The sequence below is a fragment of the Falco peregrinus genome, chromosome 8, assembly GCF_023634155.1.
Source record: "Falco peregrinus isolate bFalPer1 chromosome 8, bFalPer1.pri, whole genome shotgun sequence".
Taxonomy (NCBI): domain Eukaryota; kingdom Metazoa; phylum Chordata; class Aves; order Falconiformes; family Falconidae; genus Falco; species Falco peregrinus.
In genome coordinates this window covers 48386520-48399467 of record NC_073728.1, presented here as the reverse complement: position 1 = coordinate 48399467, position 12948 = coordinate 48386520, and the positions used below count along the sequence as shown (strand labels likewise).

At 35.8% G+C, this 12948-nt stretch overlaps 2 protein-coding genes across 2 annotated transcripts in view; one reads left to right on the top strand and one right to left on the bottom strand.

The window, feature by feature from the left end:
• INSYN2B (inhibitory synaptic factor family member 2B) overlaps positions 1 to 2739 on the bottom strand; it is a 44927-nt gene extending 42188 nt beyond the window's left edge. Inside the window, exon 1 of the mRNA XM_013295214.3 lies at positions 2544 to 2739. The gene's annotated coding sequence lies outside the window, so the exon portion shown is untranslated. The remainder of the gene's footprint in view (positions 1 to 2543) is intronic.
• Positions 1 to 12948, top strand: part of DOCK2 (dedicator of cytokinesis 2) — a 197898-nt gene that overhangs the window by 116408 nt on the left and 68542 nt on the right. The window contains 2 exon segments of the mRNA XM_055811904.1: positions 3866 to 3964; positions 5776 to 5870. Of these exon segments, the coding sequence (XP_055667879.1) occupies positions 3866 to 3964; positions 5776 to 5870 (194 nt within the window).

Genomic DNA, 12948 nt, shown 5'->3' with positions numbered 1-12948 from the left:
AACTGTGCATTAACCAAATGTAAACCATCGTTAGTGGATATAGGGCTACAGAGTGTCAGGATGGTGGTATATAAAGGAGTCACCTTAATTGTGAAGGTAAGTAAAATGAGAATTTCTGACATCCAATATTCTGCTAAAATGGAGATATAGAAACTACATCATCTTTGGTCTTCAGAAGTCTTTGAATTATTAGGAATTATTCATGTTTCTAATTTTTCTGCTTTTTAATGACGTACATGTGGTTATGTATTTACACTCAAGGCTCTACGTTGGTAAAGCACTCTATTAATGAGGATAAATGTTACTTAAGTGAAATAAATATCCTCCTTAGTCTTTCCAGAAGTACACTTGCATGAAGATTACCCACCCTACAGCCACTGACATACTTCTACTAGATTAGAATCAGTGTAGCTGCATTCTACGTTATTTCTGATGCTGTTTGTTTTTCCAGCACATTTGCTTTATTTATTCTTGTGGTGCTAGTATTATCTGAAGTTACTACGGCAACCTGTCACCATCTGCTATTATAAAGTATGCTGGGATTTAGTTGCTAGGTGTTGAAGTTTGTCATCTTACTCATATGACCCTAATGTTTTTCAGATGTTTCTTTTCCTGTACATGTTGCACCCACAGCTAATATGCACTTTAACAACAGTGGAAAAGATTCTGCATTCTTTCTGCTTGACCTCAGAAAACTCTATTTGTTTTACAGAATACATCTATGATCCCTTTTGATGTATTTCATATGTAGTCGATCAAAGCAGCATTTCTTTGCCACTATTTTGCTGAGTTTATACTAAAGGCAGTCAACATTATAGTTCATTTTCTTTTCATATTAATTACCCTTTTTTAAAGTGGACGGGGAGTTCGAATGTTTCCTGAGACATTTTCTCCCCTCTCTCATTTTCATTTGACTACCTATTTACTAGTATTCCTGCTCCCAATAGATGTCTAATGTTCATACTATCAATTTCCTTATTTATTTACATATCACTTGAAAGTCTTTCAGCCAATTGTTTAATTAAAAAAATAGAACTCAGTGCTGTTTCTGTCCAAGGTTCTTTTATATTTAAATGGAAGCTAATGTGTTTAAGTTGTAAAATATATATTTTTATTAGATCTTTTCACGGTAGTGAGTGTATTCAGAGTTATTTCTGTTCATTTTTCTATTAGTATTATCTCATCAGTCGTGTTTACTTTGATACATTTATTTTTTTATACAGTTGACCTAGTTCTAATCAACCTTTTCTGTTGTAATTTACAGAATAAATCCTAACAATCTGAAGCACAGCTTAAATGACTTTTTAGGATTCTGTCTGAAGAACTTCACCTTCTGTGCCATAACCTTTTCTATACTACTATTCAATCCCTACATACAATGCTTGACTTAATGAATTTTTGAATCATAATCATTAGACTGTTGTGTTTGTAGGTAGTGCTTGATTCTGAATTTCTTCTGTTCATCTAGTGAGCATGCAGTCTGCAAAATGTAGTAGATCGCTCCTCTGTAGAACTTACTGTATTTTCAAGCAGTTTGTGTGCTTTTTGCACGTTCTAGTAAGAGGTACTTAAACAGCACAGGAGAATTTAAGTGAATATATAGAGCTATTTGCAGATTTGATCGCACCTCTTTATAGTTCTATATCACACTTCAGTTCCACCAGTGAGAATGGAAGTGCTGAGAGTGCATGAGTACTTCAAAGATCTGAGGCTGCATCTGAGAAGTGAATCTTTATGGCTGGCATTTGGGGATCAGGAGGGAGGGGCAAGCTTTTAACCTATAAAGAAGCTAGCAGTTAATTTCTAATAGTTGAGACTGCTGGCAAGAAAATTAGTAAAGATCAAACAATATTTGTGTATTTCTCTGCTTTACAGTTACATGGAAATGATGCAAGAAGTTTTTGTCGCAAACCAGCTTTACTGTCACCTTTTTTCTGTATCATTCAGTCCCACTGATGTGAATTTGACAGGTTTGGTGCGAGGTACTGACCAGCAATATCTGTTCTTTCCTTACGGCTCTCTTTGGTAATCAAGGCATATCATCTGTTCATTTTAAAATCACCATACACAGTTACTAAGAATAGGCATTCATGCTGTACCGTAATCACAGATATAGCTAGACACATTTTAGAAGTTGGTTTCAATAAAAGAGATAACCTTCTGAAAGTATGCCTTTAAGCAACATAATACGTCTTTTCAGTGCTTGTGAAGGAATGCTGCTTATTTAAAGAAGTGATTATCTAACATGAGTGTAGAAAGGCATTCTGTAGTGAATGTTTAACTACTAAAAATACAAGCTGCTTTTCATGTACAATTCTCTAACTTCTCTCAGTAATCCTTTTTTCAAAATCAAGACATCAGAAGAAAACCCCACACAATTTCATTACTGAATCCTTTTCAATTCATTATTACTTTCAGCTATATATTTAATATCACAGAAAATATTCGTCTGATCCCTAACTGTAAAAGTAAACTACTACAGCAGGAAAACCAGCATTTCTTTTTAGAAGAGCATCAGTACCCGAGAACACACGATTCCTTACCTGAAAGCTTTCGATTTACCTGCAGAAAATGTGTCTTCTTAGCCTTAAAAAGTAGGCAAGCCTCTCACTAGCACTAATGTGGCTCCAAAAGAAGGGATAATAGGTCCTTTATATTGGAATTTTCACTGTTTATATGCAAGAAGTGTGCTGGGTCTGCTCACGTAGGAATAAATAAATTAAAAAAAAGGCAGTACAAACTGAACAGCAGCTAACATGTGAAAGTGAAAGACCTCTAGTGGTCGTAACCTGAAGTTAAAGGCGGCTGCCTTTCTCGAAGGGGTAGACAAAATGGTTGGGTACCACAAACTGCAGCTGATACTTCGGTAACGTGTGCCTTAGTTGCCGTTCTGATGTAACAGAAGTATAAAGTGAATCAGAGTTAAACAGAGAACCTGTTCAGTACCAGGTGGAAATTAAATTCTGGTCGGAGGGGCTGGTGACTCCCTTGTATCTAAACCACTAGGATGAAAAGATCCAAGTAAATCTAGAAAATTATTTTGCATGCTCCTGTACTTAATAGTCTCTTATTTTAATAAAATCCAAGTATTTAAAACAGGTTCACGTTTAAAACAACAATTATAACTTCAGCAAAATAAAAAAGCAGCAATAAGGAGGATTCTTCGCTGTCTTAAAGGGAAACTGCAAATCATTAAGCTCACTGTTAGTACTCGAGAGATAAATGTCTTTTTCACTTTCAGTGAATTACAGTGAAAACCTAGGATTATAAATAATTATATAACTTTCAGTATTTTTACTTAGGGATTGAAAAACATAAAATATCTCCTTTTGTGGAAGTTCGAAAGAAGTTTTGAGAGTTGAAAGTAACACTATTGTAGAGAAGTTTTACAGAGTTCTGTATAGCTAATTAAATGTGTGCAGAATGTAAAAAATAATTTCTTGCACTATATCTTCCTGTGGATGGTCTGTGTTTCTAGAATGATTAGACAATTTTGATGCTGGTATATTTTCTTCCCAAGAACTCCTAATGGAAGAATTCTAGACAACATCACATGCCTTTTAGAAGTCTCAAGGTAATACTGAGTTGTACTTTATATATGGTTTTCTTATCACAGCGTGTGTTTCCACGCAGCGTTTCATAAATTGTGCAACGTTCTCACCAGAGTCTACCCCTTGCTAAGGGTAGTTTTTGATTGTCCTTGGTATGTTTCTTTCATCTGAACTTGCAAAAGCTTGAATGTTATTTCAGGTTTATTCACATAAAAGGATTTATTAGTCATTCAGAGCACTTCAACTTTAGAAAGAATACAATCCAATATTTTAAGTAATCTACACATGTTGATTTCTGTCTGGTTTTCTTTCAGAGTCATTTTGTGGCATGCATGACGGCAATCTTAAACCAGATGACCAATCAGCATTATTCAGTTTACATTGAAACTTTTCAGACAAGTTCAGAACTAGTGGTGAGTACAAAATAATTCTGGAGATAAGTAGTTTGCAGTATTTTATTTCTTGTGGAAAATTCATAGTACTGTTCTGGCGTGTCTTGTCTTATTCTTCTTGGAGTGCTGTTTGTTTCTGCATGTTTTCTGCCTCTATGTCATTGTGTTGCTTCTGTCTTGTAATAGTGACTTTCGACAATAATACTGTAATCAGAAATTTGGAAAGACATAAATGTCTCTGTTGTTGACCCTAGTGCTGAGGTGATAATATAATAATCAATAATAATTAATGGGATCTTTATGTTACAATATTCTGAGGAGAGGGAAAAAAACCCACAACAAAAAACCCCACCAAAACAAAAAAACCCGCACATACCCCCTGAAGAAAACCAACCCCACAACAAAACCAACCCTCAACTAATTGAACCTTCCCTCCCCACTTTGTACATGGTGATTAATTTCCACTTTTCGTTTTCACTATTCAGTCTATTCCTGGTCCAAATAATGTTGTATGCTAAATGCAGTAAATGCCTTATTGCTTCAGTGCATCCTTTTATGAGAGTTGTTTCTGGCATCATTTTATGATACTTGTGGTATATTCTAGCTTGTACCAGTGGTCTCTAGACCAATATTCTTGAATGTTTCAGTAGTCCTATGTCTGTCCTTTTACATTCCTGATATAACTCTGAAATAAGTCTGGGTATTGGCAAAGGTTTTGATTGCACCATCTACAGTTTGTCTATGGAGGTAATATTTTCAACTGGCAAGATTTGTCCATTTTCCTTTCTTTACTAAAGTCAAAGTGGTAGCTTTTGCAATTCTTCATGTGCTTTAGCTTACTTGAGAATGTAACAATATTTTAACATAATTTCAGCTTCCAGGCAGATTTGGTACTTGGTCCTAGAAGTTTTAGTAATCCTTAAATTACTTTAAGTTTTGCAGAGGAGAAAGAAAAGAAAAGAAAAAAAAAAAAAGACATCAATATATTCAATGGGTTTTGCTGTTTTTAAAGGCATTGGTTTGCTGTCTTCTCTTTTTTTTTTTTTTTTTTTTTTTTTCCCCATACTGTAAGTATATGTCAGTGAAGATGACAAAGATTTGTTTTCAAATAGTGCTGTGGAGATCTATTCTTCACTTGGTGCTCTATGTAACATGACAAGAAAGAGTACAAACTTCACAGAGACCTGCTTGTGAGGTTTTGGTAATAGATAATGACAGCGTGGTAGTTTTTCAGACTTCTAGATGACTTGCTCAGAAGTCAAGGGTAAAGGTAAGGGTAAAACTGCCTATATGTGCTATATATGAAATAGACCTGAAATAATTGTGTTAATCTTCAAGTTCATTGTACAATCATCTCTAAATACTTCTAGGAAAATAAGTACCGTTTGTTTTGTTTGACAACTTCCTGGCAGTGCTTTCAATTTTTAATTTCAAATACTAAATTTGGACTAAATGGACTAATTAAGAAATCCTTTCTTTTTCAAATCTATTATTTTTTTATGCACAGTGAGCATATGCATTTTATGCATAGCATTTTGCTAATTAATAAAAAATTCAACAGCTTTTCTTCAAAGTACAATAACTTTTTCCATTCATTTGTGGGTTATCTTTTCTTAAGAGCCCAATGTAATGACTTTAGCTTTCATTTGGAATCTGAGACTGTTGTTTTACAGTACTTCAGTTTCAAACTTGGGCTTACTGATGCCACCAGGAATTTGTCCATTGACTTCACTGGGAGCAAAGGGGAGCCCTCCATCTCAGTTCTTCAGTCGCAGCAGAAACATTTGAACTCTGTTGCACAGACACAGACTTCCTGTATTTTGTTCTTCTAGGACTTCTTGATGGAAACATTCATAATGTTCAAAGATCTCATTGGAAAGAATGTTTACCCTTCAGACTGGATGGCAATGAGCATGGTGCAGAACAGGTAAAATGGGTCTGGGGGATCAGTATTCATGTTCCATGTGCTTGTGAAAAGTGACTTATTTCATATTGTACAAAAAGTTTTACCATGCAGTCTAAGATGATTATATCATTCCAGTTTGGTGGATGCTGAGCAGATCATTATGTGAAATAATTTAGTGACAACACATTAAATAGCTAGCTGCCTGTGCTTTAAGTCCACTTACAATAGAAAGGCAAGAAAAGAACTATTTAACAGTAAAGCAGAAGTACATAGTTGGTCTTCATGTTGACAGTCAACAGAAGCCCAACTGTAAAAGGCCTGTTTAATCTTAAATGTTTAGTTTCTGCACAAGGTTAGAATGTCCTCACTAATATGTCAGCAAGTTCATTGTAATGCAAAAGTTACAAACAGATTTCTTTCTGAATTGGTATGGTAGCTTCGATTACTAAAAGATTGAATGATAAAGACAAATCTTTGAGCACAACACAGTGTAGGAGGTTGGATCCACAGTGCTTACCTTAGCTCGCATAATTGAGGAAATGTATTGCTATACTACAGATGATTTGGGAGATTCATCATGAGTGATTACTTCAAACTCAGGTATATTGACTCTGCAGATCAAGACAGAACCTAAGCAAAAGTTTAAATGATCAAATTTATTGTGCTACCTATTGTTTGCTCTATGAGAGCTTGCTATTAATAAGAAATCTTTATATTATGAAATTGACTGAAGGAAATGTCTTGTGGACATAAACTGCGCAGATTGTGTACCTTTACCCACAGCTATAATCTGTCTGTTTTGGTGTCACCATAAATAATGGTGGGATAAACAAAGTATTGCTTGATCTGTTAAGCCACAGGACCACTTTTGTTTTGGTGTTAGGATTGCAAGTAGCTTAAGTGAAATTCCACGTCATATAGATTTTTCTGCTGCCTGAGCTCTTTTCATTTTGTCATTTCCATATCATGTGATACTGTATTGGAAAGAAAGACGTGATCTTTGTGCACCTCCACCACTGATAATGACTTTAGACAGCTCACTTGGGCAAGCATATCACAGACTGATTCCTTCAGAGTATCTTTGAAATATTACTTTTTTCAAAAGGAAGGAGATGTTCTTCCCTTAAGGTGTGAGTTCTGTTGTTTATTATGGGTATCAGTTAGAAATTAATGTTTTTGGCAACAAGGAAAGGCTAGTATATAGTGTACAGGATGGGCTGCAAGAGGATTTATTTCCTAATAACTGTTCCCAGCCATTCTGAAGTACTAATTTTTTCTTTTTGTGTCTAGTCTATAACAGAGGAAAGCAAGGGAGAGTTGGAGTGAGAATGCAAAGTAAAATACATGGCTGCTCTAAACAGTTAGTTGATTCAATTGGTTTATTTGTGGAACTTGTGGGCAATGAAGAGTTTCCTCAGTATTTGAACATGTAGAAGTTTTACAGGCACCTGCATATGTAGAAGAAATTGAACAAAAAAGTAGCCATGAGCATGTGACCACCTTAACTTGTGTGTGTTGTTGTTGTTTTTTTATTTGCTGGGTTTCCTCCTCTTCATACTTACTGAAGTATACTTACATACTTCATGGCTGAAAGCCTCACTGAAAGACATCAGAATTTGGGAAAAAATTAATTTCATTTATATTTTTTAATTTATTTGGATGTTACCTTCTGAATTTGGGAGCTGAATTTATTCTTGCTTTATATTCTTAAAGAAACACTTTGAGTTTACATGCTGGATTGGATTATGAATGAGTATGCTTTTTCTTTTTTGAGCAAGACTTCTGTTGGTGAGTTGGGTTTTGATCACCTATACTTGTTCACCTATACTATCATTATTTTAGTTTTATAGAAATGGCACTAACATTGAGTTTTCTAGAAGTCACAAAGAGACTAATCTGAGAACTAAGTGTCGAAGATGCATAGGTTCCAATTAACTTAGAAGTCCACAGATGGTGTTTATTTGAAATGTCACAGTTATGTAACTTTACTCTTCCAGTTTTATAATTTTGAGAAGGAAAGAACAGAGGATACTTGATAAGTTGGTAACTGCCTGGAATTGTTTGGTCCCGAGGAGAAGATGAGCTAAGATGATTTACAGCATTATGATATCAAAGTTTGATATTGAATGCATCTTTTAGCTAGGATTTAAATGGCATGCTGTTAAACAAAAAGGTTTTCTTTTCTGTGTTCCGTGATTCAAAGCAAAGATTATGGTTTTAGTGGGTAGTGATGGTGGCAGTGAGGACACAAGTGCCTAAACTTCACTTTCTGTCACTCATGTCCACTCATGTTCATGCAGAGAGATCACTAACCCCTCTTCTGAGGTGGGCAGATACATATATGCTGGTGGATGTGTTCATTCCAGGTAAAAATTTCTAAATTATAGTAGTTTTGCCCAGCTTGTTTCTCTGTCTGAGACAGTCTTCAGCCTGTAAAGGTAAAATCCAATTCAGTGCACATTCTTACGTTGCTGCTGCTGCAGTTTGCAATTATTTTTAATGTAGCAAGGAATACTCTCAAAAAATATCAGTTTAGTACTGAAGTAACCCAACAGTCTTCTATTGCATGTAAGCCTATCAAACCTTTCATATGTAGAACTGTTTCTCTTATCTGGACAGTGCTGTTAACATCTGCGTTATGCACAAGTGTAGGATTTTTTTTATTCTATGGGGGAAGGGGAATTTCAGTCCTTGTTCAAAGAATATGCCTTTGGGGCTTGGGGGTGGTGATATGTATGTTGCCTCAGTTACTGACAACAGAAATCCCTTTGTGGTACTGTACATTTGTTGATAATGGCTCCTAATGAGTCTAAACTTTGTGGGATAATTTGGTCCAGGCAGGCTCTGTGCTCTAAACCTTATCCTGCCTGGGACAAATGAAATGAAAATATTTAAAGAACAAAGTCAGCACTAAAATGGAAAGGTTTAGAAGCTATTTAACAGTGCTTCTGTAAACACATTGCTTACCTAAATTGACTTGGCACTGTTTATAAGCTTTGATTGTGTTGCTGTTCCCAAGTTTACATAAGGAAATGAGTTATTGATCTTACTTTCATGTCTTAATTTTATGTTATATCAACAACTGAGAGGGGAAATTTTGGTTATTAGTCTTTATAGAAATTTGGGTTGGGTTTTTTTTTTTGTTTGCTTGGGGTTTTTTGAGGGGGCTGGCATTCTATGAAATAAATCAAAGACTGATTTAGATTTCTGGGTTTATTTTATTAACATGCCATAATCCAAACCAGAGAAGTAGCAGAGAAAAAGTCACAAGGGATCAGACTGGGGTCTCTTATAATAATGAGAGAAGAAAATTAAAAAAAACCAAACCACCCACAACCAAACAAAACCTGCACAAATTGCTAATGCAGCTAAGGTTTTGCATTCTTAATTCACCTGTTCTGAGCAGGAGGTTACATGCAGGCCTTTTTATGCCCTGAAGGAGGTATTTTACCTTAAGTCTTCCCCTTCTGAATTTGTAAAAATATTGGTTAGAGGCTGTAAGGCACGCCTGTTGTGTAACCTAGCCAATGGCAGAATGTAGTTGGCACTTCTTCCCTACGGGCATTCAACAAAGCCTGACAGTTTTCCCCAGATAATCTCTTGTATTTTGTGCCTAGCAAGGAAAGGGGGCATTGGAGGAATATTGCTGTAGGATATACCGCAGTACAGAAATGCAAAATCAGAGTACATTTACTTAGAGGCAGAGGAAAGGGATGAGCATAACTAGTACTGCAAGTTTAATCCTGTTTGTGGGTAAAAGGTATTCCTAATAAGCAGGACACTCTAATTGCTCTTATACATAAATAAAGACAGACAGTGCATGTAGGATATTGGGGATATTTCTACTAAATGTTAGAAGTCTGGGAAAAATGAGAGAATGACTGCTTATAAGGTCCAAAGGAACGGAGAACAGACACATTCATGTCCAGGACAAACTGGTAGGTGAGTTGAAAGAATGGGGGTAGAAGCTGAATTGACTAAACTTAGTAAAGTGTTGCCTGTAGCAGGCTGAAATTATTTAACTCAAATACTTTAAATTACTATTATAAATAACATGCTGTTTGCTCTCAAAGCATGTTCTGATTCCCAAAGCCCATTTGGAGGAGGCAGAAGCTTTGTGTGCTAGACCCATTGAACTGGGACTATTCTATTAGCGACTGAGAATCAAAACGGGGGAATGAACTACTTTTGCCCCTGCCCCCTCCATTAACAGTAAGATGCAAAGAACACTTTTTTGTGGCGTGCTAGGTGGGGCAGAATGCTTTGGGAAATTGTAAAATCCTCACTGAGATCATGAGCATATAATATCTGAGTTATTTTTGTGATCCTCCATGGTAGATTTAATTAACTTTTGTTCTAATGAAGGTTGCTTACTGCACACTTCTTACTAGTTGCTACTGCTTATATGTGCACTTTATTCCACTTACGGGACTTAGACTATTGGCTATTATCTTATTAAAAGCAGTAATTCCTGGGTACATGGCATTTGTGGGGAAATGCTTTGCTGGTTTAGGTAATACCATGTAGTCTGCTTCTTTCTCAGCTGTTCAAAATTTTAATTTAGAGGCACATAATTCCTGCCAGGAAATTTTTGTACATTATTGTCAACATAAAGTGCATAGGGAGTCAGATTTGCTGAATAGAAGAAATGGTTAGTGGGGTTAGCAACTAAAGGGAAAGTACTCACAGCCCTTCCTTCTGTTCCTCTGGGCTTTGAAATGGTAATTGCTTAGATAGAGTTTCAAATTACTTGATCTTTTCATAATTAGCAGCTGGAATCAGTTTTGGTTGGTGTTGGGTCTCAAGTGGCTTAGTAAGCACTTTATTGTTTGGGTGTCCATCTGAGCTGTTTTTTGAATCTTGTTGACATTATATTTAGGCATTTTAAACCAAAAGGAAACAGTATTTCCCAGTACGTTTCAAGGTCAGATCCTGTTTGCTGAAAAACTAATGTGAGATAACACTGTAGGGTATTTTCTAACACCATTGGTTAGGCTTTTTCTAAAATGTTTTCATTACCTGTATATCTGAGTGTTTTCAGACATCTGTCGGAGTCAAGTGTTCCCCAGCCCTTTTTAAGCCTAACTTGAAAGGTTTAGCGCTGCAGGTATTTGGCAAAAGAGCTGGAAATGTTGCCAATTTTCTTTCATTATCCATACTCGAAATAGCTACTTATTGGCTGAGGAACTGCTTTGTAACACCCTCAAGACCTGGTTCTCATGTAGCTCACGTGTTAGAACGGCATTATCAGTTCAGCAAAATCTCATTATGGCTTCAAATCAGTGCCACCTGCACCCCCAAGCACCTCACCATCTCTCAGAGTGCCAGGAACTGTAGATCCTGTTGGTAATATTAGGCCAGCCAGCAAAATGAGGCAGAATAAGTTCCTGTTTGTCACCTAGCAAGGGACTGTTGGGGATTTCTTAAGAGAAGGACCATAGGGATTCCATACCTGAGTTTTTTTCATAGATCATGAATGACTCTGTTAAACATGACTTCTGAAAAACATGTTTTCCACGCTACACATATGCATATTTCTGCACAACTCTGCCTTTGAATCCCAAAAGTCTTTTCAGAAGTGGCTGCTTGTAGTATTAGTCTGGTGAAATTCAACAAAATGTTGCTTTGTGCATTCTGAGGAGATGGCATTTTGGAAGTTGTAGTCTCAATCTTTTAGTAAGCGCACATAACAAATTCAGTGGCTGTTGGACTGCTTTTTCTTTTAAGCTTTCTGAAGAGAAAACCTGAACAGCTGGTAGTCACAATTTAAGTGTGTTTTCCAAGAATGGTGTTTATAATAGTGTTTGGAAGAGAAAAGCGAAACAAAACACAGTTGGCAGCAAGTAGGAAAACGTGCCTTTTTCAAGCAAGAAGCTTAAGTATTTATGGGAGAGATGTTACAAACTATATTGTTACTACCAACTTGCTAGATTTCATAGTATCACAGAATATCTCAAGTTGGAAGGAAGAAAAAACCCCAAATTAATCAAAATATTAGAACTGCTGCTCAGTGTTCCATCTATGTGTTGCTGGAAATGAAAGTTTGCAATATTTTCCTTATTTTAGAAATATTTGATATTTTGGTATATGTATTGATGTCAGTAGGTATTGTGACTGTTCACAGACACTAACGGATCTGACTATATTCAAGGTGCACAAATTCAACTGATGAGTGTGCAGTAATATGGTGTTCAATTTGTAACAATTGTGATGTTAAAATCAAGAATACCATTTTAATTATGAAAATAGGAAACAAAATCCTCCTTAACTTTTAATTCTTTGATTATTAATATGAAGTGGCTCTGCTGTCATAGGAAATGTAGAAGAAAACTCAGTTTTACTCTATCCAGCTATGCTTTAACAGTTTGCATAAAACATTGCCTGGCTCATTCTTTGTCTTGCAGAGAATAAAAAAAAAGAGGTGTGTATTTATTTATTTATTCCAAAGAGGGGAAAAAATAAAATACACATAGTTTAGGTTAGTTTTACTCTTGTTTTTCAAAGATGTATGGAGACTTTAGATTCTAAGGTTGGATGATGGTGTTGTGGTTTATTTGGCACAAATAAGGGAGAATTTAGATGGCTGATCTGTTGTATACAGCTGACTTCTGCCTTTGATCTCCCTTTCCTCTGGCAACTTTTGACTGGCCTTGGCATACTTGACAGAAATGCAGTTGTTTTTCTTAAGGGCTTGAATTTTCAGGGGGTCGGAATGCATTTACACCTAGGCTTATGGCATATTGTGGAACTTTAATTTTAATATATGGAGAAGTATTTAAGTATAAATGCCTGATGAAAATATTATTTTACGCATGTGTGCACAAGAGGGTAAATGAACTATTATAACAAGTTCAAACAGTTTGTATTGTTCAGTCATTGCATTAATAGTGTGATAAAAAGATGTGTCCTTGGACAGTTTGTGTTTGCTATGAGTCTGAAAGCGTCCTTGCTGAAATGCAATTTCCCTGTTAATATTAAGTCCCTTTCAGAGGCAAAGGACGTTTTATTTATTTATTTTCTTGGTGGAGTATTTGGTATTCAGTGTCTCAGTATTCTCAAATTTTTATCTCCTCTCCATTAAATCTAGGTAACTCTGTTT